At 42.0% G+C, this 20,736-nt stretch overlaps 1 protein-coding gene across 2 annotated transcripts in view; it reads left to right on the top strand.

Moving 5' to 3' along the window:
* The first annotated feature begins 2,944 nt into the window (after positions 1-2,944).
* Positions 2,945-20,736, top strand: part of pbx1a (pre-B-cell leukemia homeobox 1a) — a 48,661-nt gene continuing 30,869 nt past the window's right edge. The window contains exons 1-2 of one of the 2 annotated variants that reach the window (XM_056391769.1): positions 2,945-4,107; positions 4,928-5,001. In XM_056391769.1, the coding sequence (XP_056247744.1) occupies positions 3,923-4,107; positions 4,928-5,001 (259 nt within the window). In that variant the 5' untranslated portion in view covers positions 2,945-3,922. The remainder of the gene's footprint in view (positions 4,108-4,927; positions 5,002-20,736) is intronic. The other variant, XM_056391770.1, reaches the window with a different exon arrangement.

Genomic DNA, 20,736 nt, shown 5'->3' with positions numbered 1-20,736 from the left:
TAAAACAGTTCTTGATAACATAGTCGCTCACAGTGAGGATTTGTTTGTGTGTAATGTGTGCAGCTACATTTTACAGTGAATTATACACTAAATATATAATTAAAGATTTATTAACAGTTTACATATCTGTTAGATGAGGAATTAAAATAGTTGACCAATACATTACATGCTTAAAATGTCCTTATATTTGCTGACAACTACATAAAAGTGCGTATTAGAGTGTTATAACCCATTTTTCAAATGTTTATATACTGCTTATAAAGAGTCTTTCCACCAACACCATCCTGACTCTTTGCATGAGACCTCACATCGCTTCAGTTTAGATGATTCAAAAAACCTGCCATTTTCCAGTCATGAATGCATTATATACTTTGGTACATTCTGTCTTCTTCCATATTAATCAGAGCAGCCTCACTGGATAATGGTAAACACAACACAACTCAACAAACTCAACTAGTTCACATTTCTGTTGGGAATACCGACATGTTTGGCATTAACATTTTAAGTCTCTGAAAAACAACTCTGCAACTTCTGGAGAAAACATCTACTATTTATAAGAATATTTTTACATCAAAATTCATTTGCAATTATAATCAAATCCCATTTATTCTTTTTTGTGGGATTATTAATGCTGCAACAACACATTTGGTATAAATTGAGGGAAAATGCGATGTCAGATGATTTTTTTCCCCTTTCATTAAGGCGGAAAATGCTGCTTTTCCTCTGAAATACAGCAACCAGAGCCATAAATAAGGTCTTATTTATTCTATTCAGAGTTTACATTCCAAAAAACATCCACACAATAAGGTCATTTTCGTCTGTTGGTTTACTGTGGAACTTAGAGCAAAAAGAATGAGCTCTTTAGATCATATTTCACAGTAATCAATGCAGCCTTAATTATCAAATCAGACTAAGAAGACTGATGTGTGGGAGCTATAGATCGGGATTTGAAGAGCCAACCTCACACTAGAGTGTGGTTTAATATTCACTGTATTGGTGACGAACAATTGGGTGAAAAAATAATAAAAACTTGGTATTTGTCATATCCACTGATGACTGCCGTGAAGTATGTTTACAGCTGAACCACAACCTTCTCTGTCAGGTCTACAACACAAAGGTAATCCTCCATCGTTATGACCCTGTTAAATAGGGAATAAAATAAAGCAGGATGGCCATTGGACTGCAGACTTTCATTTCAGGGCTGTGCTGTGCAGTCTTGCAGCTCCTGAGTGTCAGACATTATCACCGCCACTACCCTCAACCTCACCCTGCCCCTTGTGACAATTACTGCCCTACCTCCCTATTCAGCACGTAATGAGAAAACTGACTGATCGATTTCTGTCCGGCCAGTAAAAGAAGGGAAGGAAGCATTTGGATATAGTGCAGACCAGACTCGGAGGCACAGAACTGCAGCATATCCTTAATGATGTTTAGATTTTTTAAGTGTTGAGTGTTAATGGGAGAGGATTTTGTGATTATAGCAATTAGAGCTGCAACTAACAATTATTTTCATTACCGATAAATCTGCGGATAATTTTTTCAGTTAACTGATTAATCATTTGGTCTAAAGAATATCAGAAAAAAATTTACAAAAATACACGTCTCAAAGCCCAAGTGATTGCTTGTTTTGACTGACCAATAATCAGTCCCATGAAAGAATTTAAAAAACCTGCAAACATTCAAATTTGAGCTGCTGGCACTGGTGATAAAGAAGTGACTACAGATTTTCCCTCCTATAGCACTGTATAGACTAATGATGGACCATTAAATAAGCATCAAAGCCAATGCAGCAGAACCTACTGTGTTTATTTATTCTTCTTTCTTGTCAATACCTGGTGCCTACATTACCCACAATGCAACTCAACCTGCAACAGTTTGGAGATTCTGGTATGTTATGCTAGTAGCCGCTAATGTAGCCTCGAGTTGCTAGCCTCAAGCAGAGATTAGCAGTGGTCTACAGAGGTCTGGTAAACACACTTCTTTCTAACTCCACACCCCCAGATTTTTAGCTGGTCGGTAACAGCGGGGCCTAATAATCGCGAATGCCCCCGACTGACTTACTGACTGACTGAGTGAGTGATAGAGTTGAGTGATCATAGTTCCACCATCGGTCAGCTGAACGCCACGTGACTGAGTTGGAGTTTCCCCATTGGCTGTTGCTCTTTCAAAATGAATTGGCATAAACAGCTTCTATTAGAGGGACATTTACAGAAGTGTTGCCAATTTTGTCACTAGATTTAGAGAGTTTTTTCAAAAGCGCACCTAGCAACAAATCAAGGGACTTTTTGGACAAACCTTGGCTACAGACAAAATAAGAATGGTATTGTGTCGCTTCTCTCTAATTGAGCATTTTACAAGTAAATATAGCCGACATGAAATCACAGCCCAGCTGTAGTCTTTAACTTATGCGAATGGTGATTTTGTCAGATGGCGTTGTGGTTATAAAATCAGGATTTTAACAGTGCAGAGAAGAAGCTTGGAAATGGCTTGGAAGTAAACATGTAGTCTTAATGGGCCATGTTTCAATCACTATTTCATATTTGTTCCGTTGTCTGACAACGTAAACAGAAAAAAACATCTGACGGCTGACACTAGGCAGAATGCAAATACAGATACAAATACGACATCATTTCAACTATCTTCAATTTCACACATTGACCATATGTGGTCCAGCTATACCAGGTTTTCACCTGATCTAGTTTTTCAAACTTGTAGTTTTCAAACCCAATCAACGCCAACTCAAGTGACATCACTTGAGTCGGCTCCCTCTGGAGCTACAAAAGGCTTTATATGTTTTCACATATGCAGTAGTACTCCCTCCACATGACCTGAAAACATGTAGATGATGGTTTGTTGGTGGACTTCCCCTTTAATTAATCAAGTAGTCTGGACTAGTTCTATTACCAAATTACAAATCAAATTACAAATACTGCATGTTCGAGGCCAACCGTGTCAGGATGTTTTAATACAAGGCTGGTTTACATTTATGACAACTGTTGTGGTCCTGTGTTACAACATAACGTTTGTAAAAAAGAAAAAAAAAAGAGAGCTTCCCACAAAGTGCTGCCAGTTCTACTAAATTCATCTTGATTTATTTATTCCTTTGACTGATTGCATGAATGTAAATATTCAGCAGGAAAATATATAGTCTGGGTGACAGAGTGTCTTTTCCAAGCGCCACCATGCTGTCCTGCAGGGTCAGAGCTCCACTGCCACTCACAATTATTTATTAGGCTACATATTCACTCTCTATCCATCACTGTATCGCCACCCGGCCCGGTCACATCTCTTTATGTTTATTACAGTGTCCCACCTTCCCGAGGAGGATGATTGACGTTTTCGGAGAGGACCGAGGTGGGACTTGCGCGCTCCTTCCTCTCCAATCGTGGCTCGAGGGGCGGAGGCTTTTCATCCATACTCTGATTATGAGTCAGTTACCAGACATAAGCGAAACAATAACAGTTGGTGGTTACTTTATATCCAAAACCTTCACTGGCAAGTTGAGTCTTAAGCGCGTTTTGGCGCATCAAGCTGTCGACTACATCGGAGGTTTCATAAGAGGAGCACAACGCGCTCCACTTTTAATCAGATTAGGAGCCTTTAATGTTCAATCCTGTTTTTTTTCTTCCCTACAGTAGCGGTGCAGGAGTGGCCAAAGCCAAAAGCAGCGATTCAGATCAGATTTCACCTAAACCAGCTGGGAGAGAGACCGAGAGAGAGAAAGCAGAGAGAGGGTTTGTCAGTCTCCCTCCTCCCAAATACAGAAAAGCTTACCAAGGAAAAAGGAGGAGTGTCGGGGCTGAGAGAGACGCAGAGGAATCCAGAGGAATTTCTGAGGATATTTTCTCTTCTTTTTTCCCCTCCTCTTGATATTAAAATTTAAAAAAAGTTGGAGGCGAGGCAGCAGGGACCGTGGTCAAGGATGGACGAGCAGCCTCGGTTGATGCACTCCCACGGGGTAGGCATGGCCGGACACCCCGGCCTGGCGCAGCATATGCAGGATGGCACGGCGGGGACGGACGGAGAGGGGAGAAAGCAGGACATCGGAGACATATTACAGCAAATAATGACCATCACAGACCAAAGCTTAGACGAAGCACAGGCCAGGTGAGGCTACGCAAAAAAAACCCCACTTGTATTATTAATCGGAGAGAGGAAATATCAAGAAATGTTGTTGGGGATGGAGAGGGGAGATAATAACATTGTGGTTTGTGTCAAGACTGCCTCTAAACGAAAGCAATTACGCCCACTGAAGTGCCGTGACTGCGCGAAAGCGAAAAAAAAGACCTTAGAAACTTGTCACGATTCAGATTTGATTATTTTAAACAACTTTTGTGTTAATATTTTTAATCAAAACCATTAATTATTGCATGATTGATGGAGATTGAGATCATCTGTGTAGAGGGTTTTTAACTATGGAGCAGTTGCACCTCAGTTTCACTGAGACTCTTCTACCTTCTTACAGAGGAGCTTATATTGTAATCCCGTGCTATAAGAACATGTTGCAGATCATTTCCTATAGTTTTAACCCAGTGCTCTATTAACAATGACCCAAAATATGATGCAAAGAACATTTGAGGCATGTTACAGTTGTAGTTTAGCCAGGTGGATTTTGTTGCATGTTATATTGTAAGGAAAGTCTTGGTTTGAAAGTCTCACATTGTGTATGAATGAGACAAAAATAATTAAAGTTAAAAACTATGTATTCAGTCTAAACATTATAAACAAATTACTATGCGTTGGCTCCTGATTGTTGTACTTATTAGCCGGCTACTGACAGTAGGAACAGCAGGGAAATCTGGGGAAAACTGAATGTTCATGAAGATATTTGGTGGTTTCAGAATGCACCATTCTTTTAAGTAGCTTTATCACTGTTACCACTTGTTTGAATATTGATCTGGAAAGCTGTGTCCTATCCTCTTTTTAGGAAACATGCACTGAATTGCCACAGAATGAAACCTGCTCTCTTCAATGTCTTGTGTGAAATAAAGGAGAAAACAGGTAAGTTATGTTTTATAATTTCTTTTGTTTGCTGGATTTTTTTTTCTGTTTGCTTGCACATAGTACTGGGACTGATGAGAGTATTCAAAATCTGTCTTTGACAATAGATGGATTTTTAGGAAAACCTGGATTTAATTGTACAAAGCCAAAACAGGTCATGGCCATCTAGACATTCCTCTCCTAAGCCACTGTAAATTTCTTATTTCTTTCTATGATTTACGGCACGTTTTCCCAGACAAATGTCACACAGCATGCATGTGAACAGCTCTGGCCCCAGAAGAGGTGCTGTCATTGGACAGGAGTGCTTTCATGTCGACATTTGGGCCTTTCTGGGGCTGGGCTTTCTCCCCCCTCTCTTGTCTATTTTCCTTGGCCGAGTTCGACAGTGTTTGCTAAGTGAGCTGTTTTACATGCAGAGGCAGGTCAGAGGGATTTTCTGTTTATGTTTGCAACGAGGGTCAAAGTCATGAAAAGGAATGTGTGAATTATTACTCGCTTAACAGCAGATTAAAAGAAGAGCATCTCACATGATGAAAGCCTGTGGATATTCTCTGAGGGATGTGACAGAGCACTGCTTTTCAAGGCAGGAAATAAAAAAAAATATCCAATATAACCTTATCTGTGAACACAACTTTGAAGCAGTCGCTGAGAGTATTGAGAGAGCCTTGTCACTTTGTCTCGTGGTGTTGTTGCATTGCAGTCATGTAGACAGTTGAAAATAAACACAAGGCTTGTATGGAGGGGATACCATTTCCCTTAATTTAACACAAACTGTTATCCACTGACATTTCATTCTTGTGAGTCAGAATTGGCACAGGTTTCCCAACCCCCCCACCCCCCCCCCCCCCCACCCCCCACCCCCCACCCCCCCAAAAAAAAAAGTAGACTGAACAAGCAGACACTTTGGGATTTTCACCAGATTTATAAAGGTTAAAGAGTGCAGTCTGTGAGGAGGAAGCTATAGTAGGTTGGGGCCCTGTTTCTAAATTGCAAGGCTTGGAAAGTGAAAAGTGAGAGAGTAATGCCTGGCTCTTTGTAAACTGTCTGGCGTCTCCCCGGGTTCAACCAGAGTTCGTTTCCAAAAAGAAGAACAAAGTGACTTGGACCTTTTCCTGGCTTTTCCCCCTGCCTCTCCTCTCTTCCCACCGTTCTTGGCAACCGGGGTTTCACAGAGCTTCTGATGAGAGAGGCTCCCCTCAGCCTGCAAATTCTCTCCCCCTCTGTTTAGGACCAAGTTTGGAAATGAACATATTTCAACCTAGTTTATGTTTTCTCCTATTTCATGTATTGAATCAGTTATTTTCACTCCAAGTGTAGCTGAGAAAACATGCTCCAAACCACAAATCAGCAACAAACAAATAGCTACATTGTTTTTGTGAAGACAGAAAAGCATTTAAAAGTTAAGAATAACCCAAACAATTTGTGAGAGAACCACGACTTAATGGCTGCCTCGCTGTGTCCTCCCTGTCTACGTTTGAAGAGCTGAGCTGCGGTTCATCTTCGCCCATAGGAGGTTTGTGCAGACGAAACTGAAAATCCTTTCACTGCAGTGACAGAGAAAATGACTCAAAGCTTCACCATGGCATTTACAGCCAAATGTGCTGAGTGCAGTGTATGCGAGCGGAGTACAGCCTGTAATTTGTCAGGTCTTTTTTATATTCTTTATAAAGAGTCAGCTTCTCCTTGCTTTTTTACATTGTTGCAGTCAGAGTGTCTTTGGGAAGAAGTGCAAGCCAGAGGAGATGAGTACAGCTGTTCAGAGTTGAAGCAGCCCCTTCTCCTCGACCTTTTACTGAAGAGAGGAAACATTTCTTTCGATCATATATCATTTGTTGCATGTAGTTATTCACATGCGGGTTGCATGTATCTCCCCTTCGTGGTATATCAGTGGTGTGTGAGTGTTGACAGCAGCAATATGGGACATTGCAGCAGTGAGGTGTCCATTGGCAAGCAGCTGACAAACAAGGCGGGAGCGCATGCCAATAGAGGATAGAGCAGAAGTTAACTGATGACCCCACCCCACCCCACTCCCTGTATATTTGCGCCGGGGTCGGGCCTGTGTCATGGGCGGGAGAGTATTTAGCAAGCTTAAACAAGCTCAGGTTCGCACGCCGGCTTATGGAAAACCAGTGACAGAGGCTTGTGTTACCACTTACAGACGTTCCTTTTGGCCGCCAGTGTTGCATTTCACAAAAACGTTTGCCCTGTCCACCGGCCCCTCGTGACTTTTTTTTTTTAAACTATCATCATTGTTTCTACAGTTCCTGAGAGCACTTAGAATTTGTTTTCCTGTGCTTGCTTCACATCCTGTGAAGAGAGTTGGACAGCGTCTTTGTTTGTGTGGAACCATTACGGCGAGGGAAGCTGGCACGTACAGGTTGACTAAGTAAGAGAAGCCAGACACCAAGTCAGTGTTTCTGGGTGTCAGATTTCAGGCCTACTCTCCTCTCTCTTCCTCTCTCTCTCTCTCTCTCACTCTGTGTCTCTCTATCTGTGGGCCTGGGACTGTTTCGTCAGGCCACTCTGTGTCAACAGCCTCACATTACCCCCATGCAGGCCCGGGTTAGATGGAGAGCTCCTGCATGACTAATGTGATCAGACGGATAATGCATTACACCGCTTGAACTTATCAAAGCTGGAGACTTGCTGAATCAGTTGGTCCCGCTAACTGTGCAAACCCCCCCCCCCCCCCCCCCCCCTGCAAAGCCTGTGCTGCTAATTAGACATGTACACATATTTTACATATTAACAGTTGTGATCTGGTCACTTTCAAGGTTCCTGTCAGGACTCATGAAAGAAAAGACATTTCCATTGAGTGCTACGTGGTTGGTAGAGCTACAACTTATTTTCATTATTGATTAGTCTACTGATTTCTTTTTAAATTAAATGATTAATTGTGTAGTCTAAGAAATGTTAGAAAAAAATACGTAAAAACAAATGACCATCACAATTATTTCGAATGTCTCGTTTTGTCCGGCCGACAGTTCAAAACCCAAAAATAATCAATTTACAATTATATAAAACAGAGAAAAGCAGCTAATCCTCTCTGGGAAAGTTGAATATATCTGTTTATAAAGAATGTCTGAAACAAGTAATAGAGTATCAGAATACTGATCAATCAAGTAATCATTTTAGCTCTAGCTAGTGTGCTTGAAGTGTGTGTAGTGGTTAAGTGTCAAATTACTATTTATGTTAGTTTCTGTACCATTAACATTAAACGCTGATGGAGGTACTAGTTCAGCTCTCATAAAGCAGTGGATAGACTGGTCACTATGGCTCCCAGTGCTGCTGTTTTTCAGTATTTAATTGACATGGCTGTCCATGATGAGTTCAGGGGTTAGTGTTGCCTCTCTTTGTTACTCTCCTCTCATCTCCAGTGACAGATGGAGGCATTAGTCTCCAATGTGGCGCTGTCCTGAAACTAATGGCTATGTCCTTGGTTTCCCCGCACTAGCCGGGAGACTGTATATCTGTCCCCAGCTTGGAAGTGCCGAAGCAGCAGTTTATCCCCCCATGTTTTAGTTTCCACGGAAATAAGGCCGAACAGGACTCTGTCTGTTCTCTCATAAATAACTTCAAATAAATAACTTCAAAACGAGTGCGAAGTTTTTCCTGAGAAAATGTTGCCGGCCTTTGATTTGTGAGTTTATAGGAAACTCTTCCTCCACTTACCAGAAATGTTCATCTAAGTGAATAATAATAAACATGTAATATATTTTTATAAGTAGTCTGAGCGGGGATGTGCTGATTGTGAGTTTATCTTTGCTTTTGAAGTGAGTTATATTTACATAAATAGACTGGGTTACCTTTTTATCCACTGACATTTCCTCTTTATTCATATTTATATTTCCTGCACTGGAAAGCGCACTTCAGAAGCAACAGCAAGTATTTTTGCTGTTCCCTGTCCTCTGATATAAACTCACTTGCAATTAGGACAGCTAATATATTATGCAAATGTTGACTGGCTTAATTGAGACATGTTAATCATGTTTTAAGAGGCTAATTACAGCCCTGTATATCTGAGGTGGGAGTAGTAATTAGCCGTGATAACAGATCTGGCTGTAGAATGGTCATATTCTGTGTGTCGACGTATGGCGAGGGAGTGTGTGTGTGTGCGCATGTGTGTGCATGTGTGCGCGCATGTGTTTGAGAGGCACAGTCAGGGGGCTAGGTGTAGTCTTGTGTTTGTTTTTGCTTTCTTTTTGGCAGTGAGTGCAGCTATTTTCTGCATTTAAAGTTTGCATTTCAGTTGGTGTTGACCTCTTTATGCACATGGATGTAAGTGTGTGTCTCTGTTTGTTTCCTTTTTCTTTTCTTGTTTTGCTGTTTTCCCCTCTGCATACATTTTTCACAAGTCACCTTCATGAAAACTGCAGGAAAGACAGCGAATCTAGAGATCTATCAGTTAACCTATTCAAATGAAACATGAACGCATTGCATCTCTATCTATAGTTTCTTTCCTGCACTTCTCAATTTAGTTATCTGATGCAGTAGCACTGGTCATTCTGCACACTGGGCTTTTATACAAGGCTGTGTTCTTAGTTTTCTGACAGAGATCATATTCAGATCCATTACGCTAAGAATGCCTTCCCACTTATCGAATATAAAATTGCTTTAGAGAGGAAATTTGCTCTATGGCAGAGTGGAGTTTCTTTTTTATCAGATGTTTGTCTCTGGAGCAGCTTTTACTGTCTACAAAACAGCTCCGGTGACATTATTGCAGTTGCAATTGCCTCAGCCATTGTTTTTCTTATTGGTGCTGTTTGGATTTGATTGGATTTTCCACAGTCTTATGGAATTGCTTCACGCAGCAGGACTGGTGGATGCGTATATCCTCATATTGTTGGAGTTGAAACACCTGCACATCTTATTACTGATATGTTCATGGGGCTCCAACTGTGTACTCCCAACTACCTCTGAATATTACTACTGTTTAATTTATCATTTTTCATGGGGTTAAATCTGTTTGGGTACATGCACACATCACCTTTTCCCCCCTCTGTGTGACCAAAGAGACATATTCTTTCTTATATCAAAAATATTACTTGTACATTCATACTTTCTTGGGCACTTTGATGGAGGTGGTCGCCCTGGCAGTTGATAACCTTTAATTCGAGGTGTGGGATCTCATTTCCCTGGCACCCTGCCAGTGTGATGTAAGTGGCACGTTGGCAGTGCGCTGGGGTTGTACAAAGGAACCCCCCAGACTTCGATGAACAGTCAAACATAAAATGGCAAGCGCTCTTCCCTGGCTGACTTAGTAAAAATGACATAAATTAATACATGCTGCTTAAACAGGACCAAGATTAATGGTTGCCTTTCGCAGCGGCTTAGATCCACTGTCAGTTGCTGCTCGCTGCCCAGATGGAATCAACACCAATCAATGACGCTGCCTGACTCTCCCTGGATATCTGCTTAGGATGTTGAGTGGGACACACACACACACACACACAAACACACACATCTGAATATATACTGTACATGTAGACACATTCAGACACATAGCCATGAAAAAAAAAATAGATGAATTGCAGCTTCGTTGACGCACTATTTTTGCTCCTCTCTTCTTCTCCATATAAACTCAAAGGCATATCCTGTATTACTTCCCATACAGTGGGATGTTCAATCAGGTGCCACAAAGTCAGATGGGGAAGAGCAGTGAGGCTGATGGCTCAGTAGTGATTGGATGTTTCAATTACTGATAGTAATGCCATGGTGTAGTGAGTCATGCAGTGCAGATAGCACCATTTATTTTAATCAGGACAGGGGAGAGATGGGTGTGGATGTGTCTCCCTCGTTTCAGAGTAGTTTCACATTTAGATGCAGGGGAGTGTGTGCTCTCTCCCTCTCTCTCTTTTACTCTATCTCTTTCTTTATTTCACACACAAACACATACACAGACACACACACACACGCGCGCGCGATCAGGTGGATTTAGAGTGGAGGAGAGGTTGCCGTGGGTAACACATAGCGACAAGGTACTCTCTCGGTGAGCTATTCTAATTTATGTTAATAAACCTTGCCGTTGCCGTGAGAGACAAAGGGGCCACAGATGAGCCTTGGTAACCTCGGCACCTTCACTGGAAGGAAAAGGCGCAGACAAAGAACAATGCAGACACACACACACACACACACACACACACACACACACACACACACACACACTCTGAGAGAAAAAGAAGAGATATTGAACTGCAGAGAAAGACACAAATACTGTCGCGGAGAGCGATGATAAATTTAGCCACACAAAGAGTTGTTTTTGTGGCTGCAAAATCAAACAGTCTCATGCTGGCAATCTTCAGTGTGGTGTGTAGCGTCTACTATTTCTGTGCGTGTGACAGCGTGTGTGTTAGAGGGGCAGGAATAGGCAGGCAGGCAGTCTCTTGGGATTGTTGCTGCTAATTCTGTGGGACCTACAGAGACACGGGGTGCTGTAGTTTTGGATCACTTCCCGGGGCAGATGTGACACCACAGGTAGCATTTAGCACAGTGGGGCGAGAGCATGAGTGTTAGCAGAGGTCAGCACTTGGCCTGGCTGTCTGGCAGTGGAAAGACCATCTCAGAGAGGCGGATAAGGGCACTAATAATCTGCCTCTGAAGTAGTGTCGGCTGTTAGGCAAAACGGTAACCCTCAGCATTTATGAATCAAGGAAATATCCACAAAACACAATATGATGTTTAGATCAGAACACTTCTTGCAGGTTTTATCTGCAGTGCTCCATTAAAGTTATGGAAGAATTACAATTAACAAGTCAAAACTGCCATTGGGGTAATTACACTTTTTCCCATGCAAGTCTAATTGTTTAAAAAAAAATAAAAAATCCTAATTGAACTCAATAATGCATCAGAAACAATGTAGATTTTCCACCAGCTTGTTAAATTAACATGTTATTAGATGACTTGTCATTATGGAAAGTATACTTTATGTGCAGCCTGTATTAAACGCGTAATTACTTGACTATTTTCGATTTTTTTATTGTAAAAAATAGCCAAACCCAGAAATGTATACTCTCAGTTCTGACGTCAAACAAGGTAGAATATTTAAACTACTTTTTCTCTAGTAACAGCAATGAGGATTGATAATGCAGCGATGCCTCCTTGCTGGCTCCCCGCACTGTAGATATCTGTATCCCAACCCAAAGAGTGAAAGCTGTGGGTTTCCTCTGTGCCTTCTGTCTGCCAGCTTGCCTTTGGCGGTGTTAGTTCTGGACAGTTAACTCCTACTGAAATTATGTTAATTGCTGTCATTTTCTTTTTTCTACTTGAGCATAATCAGCAAATTATATACTTCTGTTCATTTATTACCAAGCCACTTCTAACGGAGCTTTTACCCTTCAAAGACCAAAAGTTAGGAGGTAGTTTGCTCTTATGATTTGTGTTTACATGACGGTTTATGTGTGGTATCAGCGGTTTGTCGTTGTGTGCAAGTTTGTCATTTTACTAGCTTTGCAGTGTCATAAAAGTTTCTGAAATGGTAGATGCACGTTTGTTACAAAAAAATTTGACATAACAAAGTACAAGTGTATTAATACACTGATGCTCATCCCAGATTTTATGCTTTCTTGTGAATCTGCCCATAAATTACTCACATAGTACGTGTGTGTGTGTATTCAAGTGCATGTGTGTATTTGTTAATACACAGTAATTTACTAATTAAAAAAAAAAAAACAAGAGGTGTGACATTAAAATTGGGCTTGTCAGGGGTTTTCTTTGTAATCTCAGAATTTGGACATTTGTAAATGACCAGAAAACACACGTGTGTATGTATGCAATCAAAGTACACACACGCATACTGTATTAACACAGGCATGCATTACACCGTGTGACCGTCTGCACTCCGAAGTCTGAGTGGAACAACTGACATCCTAAAAAACTGCTGCATTTTACATTTTCGCCATAGGAAGGCGAGTATGTTCATTCGGATGAAGAAGAGCAGAGTTCTTATTTTACGTTTAGCTGCTCCACATGACTTGATAACAAGTCACTGGACAAATGTTGCATGTTTTCACACAAAAGGCACCTTCACCAGTGCAGGGTGTGTGTCAGTGCCATGTTCATGTTCACTTTGAGCCTTGTTGTCAGAGGAGGGGTTTTTGTGTTTCTTGCTCATGCTTTCGCCAGTCGTTCACAAGATATGAATCGACGACCCTGCGACTCCACACATGCCTCTCACGCCTCGAGGCGAGTGGCTCTTCTTCTTCTATTATATTTTATTTGGCTTGCTGGCACCACCTTGTAGCCTGTTTTATTGGACATGTCCTTCAGCACCATGTTTAGCAGTCTCCTCCCCTAAACACATAAAATTCCTTTATGTTCCTATTACTTGAGTTTATGAAGAGCGTCTTCACCCCCCCTCCCTGCCAATAAGATCATATTGATAGATTGATATTGGGAGAGCTGTAGTGTGATAAAGGCGTGGGGGTTAAGAGCTTCTTGGATAGTTTAACCTTGATAAAACAGTTGTTTCAGTGAGGCTGATTTTGCCCCATCCGTCTTCATCTGTCAGGGCCCCGCTGAAGTATGCAAATGAAGGCAGTAGAGGGAAGCGCCGTGTGCGGTTAAATGGGGCGTTGCGAATGTGCGGTGTACCGCGCCGACGGGGTGATACTACTTACTGTCCAAATTTAGTGTGTCTCTTCTGAAACCCCCACCCCCCACCCCCCCTTTCCTTTTTGTCAGCATTTCAAGAATATATACAGCAGCCCTGAGAGGAACTGTGGCCTCTCGTAAAATGATTACTGCCGTGGCAGCAGCAAAGCGGTTTATGCTTGTATGTTTTATATTATTATAGATTTTAATGTTTTTTGAGCTGGAATGTAGTGCCTGCAGAACAGTGTGTTATCCCTTTATTTGTGTCTTTGTGTGCGCAGTATCTGTATTTACATGTTGCAGTGGGTTTTATTGCATTCTCCAGCAATACATTTTAGAATATGGCTGTTTATTGTTCTAATTAGTGAGTCTGGAGGTGTAAGGGTAATAATCTTTATGATAATAACTGTTTATGCTTTAACACTGCTCTCCATTCACAGTTTACGTTGCTTGGGCAGCTTCATTTGCCTGATTAGTTTTGTACCTACTCAGCAGCATTAGGGATGTTTTTCTTTCTTGTGTGTGTGTGTGTGTGTTTGATTCTCTCATTTATCTCATGTGCCGGCATATTGATTGATTCCCCCGCTCACTCATTATTTTGTTCTGTTCTTCACAACTCATTTTCAGAGAGGGGGCCAGCACTGAGGCCAGAAACAGATACCATGTCTCCTCTCTGCTGTCTGACTAGCCACCACACACATAAAGCTGTCAATCAGGAGCTTTCCTGCCTGCCCTTTGTTATGGAACGCCAGCTCTGTGGGTGGGTCCTCTGGGTGATAGATGGCTCGGAGAGCCTATCGGACTGCAAGGAGCATCCATCTCTGTCTGGTGCCTGTTAAACAAGCTTGGGAAAGCAGCCATGTAGTCCTAACCACCACTGGCCTCCACTAAAAAAACCCATTAACATTAATGAAGGATAGCTTTAAAAGTTCTTCAGTAATAGGCTTGAATTGGATTTATGAGTCAGATAGTTTGCCAGAGAGTACGTCATGAAAAGTGTCACCGGTAGATAAATGGAAATGAGCATTTGAAAGGTCTCGGGACACTGTTTCAGCAAGGATTTCAACTCAGCTTGGAAACATTTCTTTCTCTTAGCCCTCAATCATTTTCCATCCAGCTCGAAAATCAAGCAGCAGCTTCAGAGTGGCTGTGAAGGAAAGCGAGGTGTTTGAAGTTTTAAGTGACTGCAAAGATAAAGCTGCTCTTCTTACATACAGTTGCTGCTGCTTCTAGAGAAAAAAAAAAGTTCTTAATACTTTTTTTTTTTTTTTTTAAAGACCTTTCATCCAAGGTGTCACTGACCATTTCAATATCTTACAACTACCACTTTACCTGTCTGCAGGGTCCCTATGGATGGCTGATGTGAAACTGCCATTAGCCAGCCAATTCCTCAGCCAGAGATTACTGTGCCAGTACGTGGTAATCACAATGTTGAAAAAGGTCTGATTGCACTCCATCCAACCTACAAAGTGTGGCATAAATGGGTTTTTCGAAGGGTCTGCAGTTGGTTGTTGGTATGTCATCATAGTGCATTAAGACTGTCAAAGGCAAAATGGCAGTTTTTGAAATCTCTTTCATTTTGTGTGAATTTTAAAAGGATGTAGAAATACACTTGGACCAAGCCAGAAAACAAGGCCTCAGTGAGATTGTTCGGTCAGAGCACTTGATGATGCCATTCACCCTCTTTTTTAAATTTTTTGGCTTCCACTAAAAGAATAGTTATTTGAAATATTTGAAATTTCATGCATCTCCCCTCTGTCTTGGTTTCTCCCTCTGTCTTCTCGCCCCTCGCCTCCCCTCGCTCAGCTAGTCTGCTCTCTGCTAACCTCTGATGTCATTAGCGTTGGAGGGAGGTTGAGGGGAGAGAGGGGTTGCTATTCTTAATGAATTCCGCTGTGTCTTTGCACTCCCCCACCTAGTTAACCCCACCCCCCTCCAACGCTCAAGGTGTCAAATTAGAGCAGCTGGAAAAGGGGAGAACAAGGAGATGGGCAAGGTACATCTCACCCCACCTCATTTCTTCACTCTCCTTCAAATCACCTAATACAACATGATATTCATGAATAGTATCCATGTAACATCTATGCAAAAATGGTTGGATGCACTTCACGTATTCACTTTAATGATTTAGGAGCAGGTACTGGAGTTAATAACATGCTACTTGTGCAGTGGTGTGCACTGAAAATACACTTAAAGGAAGAATTCAGTATCATCAGTCTGTAGTGGTGGAGGAGATATCCAGATCCTTTACTTAAGTAAAAGTGATACCAAAAGTGATGCTTACAAATTACAAATAAAAATATGTCACTACAAATTTAAAGTACACAAGTACTAGCAAAAGGCATTTCAAGAATCACAAGTAAATGTACTTGTTTCGCAACAGAATAGCCCCTGTCAGTGTTATAGCAGAATATATTATATTACTGGATTATGATACATTAATATGTACGCAGCTACTTCTCTCTATTTTATATCCTGTTGGTTAATTTCATCTACAAGTTTTTTGGCCTGTAAGTGGAGTATTGAAGTGGAGTGAAACCACTTCACCTCTGAAAGTCTGTGCGGTAGAAATATTGCATAAGTGACTTGAAATACTCAAGTGTCACAGAAGTAGCTCAGAAATACCAAAGTACCCAAATAAATACTTGATCTAATTTTATCATTTCTTGTCCTGTTAAAATTCCTTAAAGCTTTTTTTTTTTTTCGTCTGGAGCCTCATCCATTTCACACTCACAAACATGCCGCCAAACACTGATCAAACCAAAGAACCTTATTTTAAATTCCAGTGGAGATTGCAAACTTTCCAAAGATACCAAATGAGTAAGGTTTAGTTTTTGGGGAAATGTGTATAAAATGAGGGAGAGGAAAACTAGATTATTTCAATTTGAAAAAAAAAACCCACAATATTTGAATATATTTCCCTCAATGTAAACATCATATAGCTTCAATAAGGAGTTGGAACAAACTAATACAGAATATGTGGAATATGTGTGAATTAAGGTTATTTTTTTCAAATATTAAAGGTACTTCATGGGAAATAAAAGGGGAAAAGTGATGTTAAGGGTTTAACATCAGCTTACCTCAGTTAACTTTGTTTCAGTTCGTGACTTCCTTCTGTCCACATGAGTCCTTTCGACAGACTCCAGAGAGGAGGGCATGAACTTGTTGCATTCCCTGCATGTATTCGGACTGAGTAATAGTGACAGTGACAGTGATAACACATCCGACTCCTCCGTAGCTCTGCAGGAAACACCTCTGCAGGAGGTCACATCTTTCTACATTTTGGCCAGTGAACGTCAGGAATGAGAAAAAACGCACCTCGCGGCCAAATAGGTACAAAGACGCAAGCTGCATCGCTGGTAGCAGTTTTTTAACGATGTTTAAGTGTTTCTGGGTGGATTTTTCCTGTGAGCTTAGCAGAGTTGTTTTTGTCTACTTCACCCCGGCGTTAACGGTTGATAGTTCTGACTCAACAGAAAGCCGGCATCCCCCTGTGGCTGTGCTTACTCACTCCTGAGCCTAGCGTTTAGTTTTCCCTGGCAGACCCAGGCCACAGCTCATTAGAGTAAGAGAATGTGCCTGCCTTAATTAATGATATGTAAATATCCTTGAATTGGCCACATTTGCATATTAAGAGAGATTTGTGGAATCTGTGGAGTAATATATTTTAATTAGGGATTAATTAAAAATAATGGGAATTTCATTTTGCCTGGCAGGTTGTGTTTGTTGTGAAGCGTGCGTCGGGGCCCAATCTTTGAACGCCGAGGCAGCGACCAACATGTGAAGGAAGCGCTGCTCTTCCACCCGCTATCTGTGCTGCATATAAACATGTGCCCTCACACACACACACACACACACACACACACACACACACACACACACACACACACACTGGCATCACATTCCTTGAGATGCCAGAGCCTTCCCAGGGGGTCTCCACAAAGCGGTGTAGCTTTGAAAAGCGGTTGAGGAGGAGGGGGATCCAGCTTGAACACCCACAATATGTTTTTGGGGATGGTCCCAGTTTGGCTCAATTTCATCTCCTCTCATCTCTCTGTTTTTTTTCCGTGTAGTTGGGGAATGGCTCTCAGACACGGAACACTAGTTATGTTGGCAATTATGTTAATAGAATGCCATTAGGCCATGATTGTGTATGAGCGAATGGGGAGAGAGGGCACGTTTTCAGAGACCCAAGTCAATGTCTGCTTTGATCCACTTCTAGGAGACTCTTTGCCAAAACATTTTCTAAAATATTCTCCAGTTTTTCCGCCCATAGATCTTCAGTACAGCAAACAGTTTGACCGTCATGTCAGGAGTTGTTTCATTTCAGGCTGTTTGTACTGAGTAATAATGTACTCTGTGTGTTTTTTCTCTGACAGCTGTGAAAATAAATCTGAATAGAGACAAAGAAGCCATCTGTCATCAGCATCACTAATAGCACTGATAGCACGGCCACTATCACGGCATCTCCTAGGTGGAAATCATCCCCATTACCAAGCATCAAGGCTGCTTCCTGCTTCCTGATGCTCCTCGCTGCAGCATCACACACAAACACGCTCTTCGCCGTTTGCAAAAGACGATTGTTGATGCATTCGGTCATTTTTCGGTCATTTTCGTTGAGCAGAAGCATGCAGTAAATGTCTGTTTTTCTTCGGGCTGGGCTCGAAGCGGAGAGCTCCTTTGGCATTTGTGATGTGTCGTCAGCGCGCTGATGTTATTGATCCAGGACCTTCCGAATTCATTAGGAGATCCAGCCCAACAGTGCCGCATCTTTATTTATGTTGCTGCCCCCTCCCTGGCCTGCCTCTCGCTCTCTCTCTCTCTCTCGCTCTCTCTCTCCCTTTCTCCCTCTCTCTCTCTCTCTCTCTCTCTCTCTCTCTCTCTCTCTCTCTCTCTCTCTCTCTCTCTCTCTGCCTCACTCCCTGTCTGCCTTCCTCTTTCATCCTCCATGCATTATTCTTTTATTATTCTTTTACAGCTGCCTTATCGCCCGCATTTTGGTGAGGATAAGACCTGTCATCTTTGGGTCTTGTCTGGGGAGATGATGGGAGACTTCAAGGGGGAGGAGGAGGTGGATGGGAGGGAAGGAGGAGGGTGGGTGTAAAGAATGCCTGCTGTCCCCCCCTTTTTTTTTCCCTGTCTGAAATGGACCTCTCTCTCTTTTTTTCTCCCTCCACCTTGCTCTCTCTCTCACTCTCGCTCTCGCTGTCTCTCTTTGTAATGAGAATCTCTCTCTAATTGAGGGAGCCGCAGCGAGCTGGCCGAGGGCGGCAGGGTTAGATTGTGATACTGGCTACGTGACCGTTATGCTGATAGAGGTGGCAGATCAATAATTTAGGCCCTGACCTTAATGGTGGTGTTAAAACGCTCATTCCTCTGGAGTCTGGAGGCCTTAAAGGTGCAGAGTTGGATAAAGCCACGGAGCTGGCTGGATGTGGAGGTGGAGTGGGGGATGGTGGGAGAAGCAGATAAGAGGAGAGGTGGAGAAAGACACAGAGAGGGAGAGTGTATTTGCAGTCAGCCCCTCAGTCTGTGAAAGGAGGGATCATGAGTGATGTTTTTCCTGCTTCTACATTCAGACACTCACATTGTCACCAACATTCATCCTCTTAGTATCTATATGAATGCCATAAGCTTTTTTTCTTGCCTGTATTTGGTATCTGGTTGTAATCCGTTCTCATAAGAAATCCTCCACCCATTCTCACTGATGCACTGAATGCATCATCAGACACCAGAAGTGAACAAAGACTGCGGTAACGAGTGGGTTTAATCTGGTTCTGGGCTTGTCTTGTGCTCCTAGCTTAAGGCCATGCACATTGAGGATTCGGACAGCGATCGATTTGATTCTGAGGGACATTAACGTCACGGCCTCATGCGTCTCTCTGAATCTGTAAGACTGGACTCATTCCCTGCTGGCAGGATGCGACCATCTCAGCTCTCCCCTGCACCTCCCCACCCACCCAGCCACCCTTAGGGGATGATATATTAGATATAACCAATTCAATTTTATGCAGCCAGGACAGACGCCCTGGAGACATAAACACACACATTTTTAATACACTCTTCACCAGGAAGCCCAATGCGCTAGAGCCTGCGGCTGCCCTGGGTCTCCTCTCACACTCAATTATTAATGTAACGGCCGTATTGGCTTAATTAAATAATAAAGACAAGCTCACTGCAAAGGAATGGGCCAAGGACAAGTCAGGAGGAGAGGTGGCTCCTTTAAATGTCTGATTTTGACATATATGAGGAAGCAAGGCTGTAAATATGCAATATTGCAATAACATTTGATGACCAAAATGTCGTATCCACCATCAAATATGCATTGATGGTTAATACACCATGTATTTGTAGCTTGTTGTGTCACTATTTTTATACTATCTATTAAAAGAACGGCCATATTCCATCTAAATTGCTTCCTGACAGTGGTTAGTCTCATAATATTTTTTTTTCCAGAAAGCCCTTTTCTTAAAATAAATCATCTGAGGGAGAGGTGTAGACTTTTGGCTTCAAGTCTCGGATCTGCTCATAAATCAATTGTCTTGAGAGTCGGGTCAAACAGGGGCTTGTGATACCTCAACTACATAAAAAGACTGATTTCCTCAGATTATGGATTCTTGCCACCTCAAGGGCAAGCCAGAGGAAGCACTCTGTCTCCGATGTGATGAAATGTGGCGTTATCTTTTACTTTGTTTCATTAGATTCACTGGAGATTACACACTCTATCCTCATAGACTAGATTTTCCAGCTTTCTAAGATGAGAGATCTTCTGGCCTCGGGGCAAAAAAATATATTTCCGAGCTCCCATCCCCAGCCCGCTTCTTGGGGTTCATGTCTGTTTTAACTTGCAATTAATTATTCAAATTCATTTTGAAATGCAGGGTTACATTTTGAGTGGCTTGTTCTAAGGCAAAAGCAGTTTTTTTCACTAATGGCAAGTAAGCTCCGCCATTAGATTGAAAAATAGGCCCATTGTGTGTGTTGACTTGGTGGCGTACTGCGATGAAGGATTGCGACAAACTGGAGTGTTTAAATCGGCGAATTGAAATTAATGCCCTCTCAAAGCCAGGCTTGCTGACGATACATTAAAGCTAATACTCCAGTGAGGTCGAGCAAATGTTTGTTTATATACATGAAATACACTGC

The sequence above is a fragment of the Seriola aureovittata genome, chromosome 12 (genome assembly GCF_021018895.1).
Source record: "Seriola aureovittata isolate HTS-2021-v1 ecotype China chromosome 12, ASM2101889v1, whole genome shotgun sequence".
Taxonomy (NCBI): Eukaryota; Metazoa; Chordata; class Actinopteri; order Carangiformes; family Carangidae; genus Seriola; species Seriola aureovittata.
Note: the sequence above shows the minus strand (reverse complement) of the source record. Positions and strands in the feature narration are given on the sequence as shown.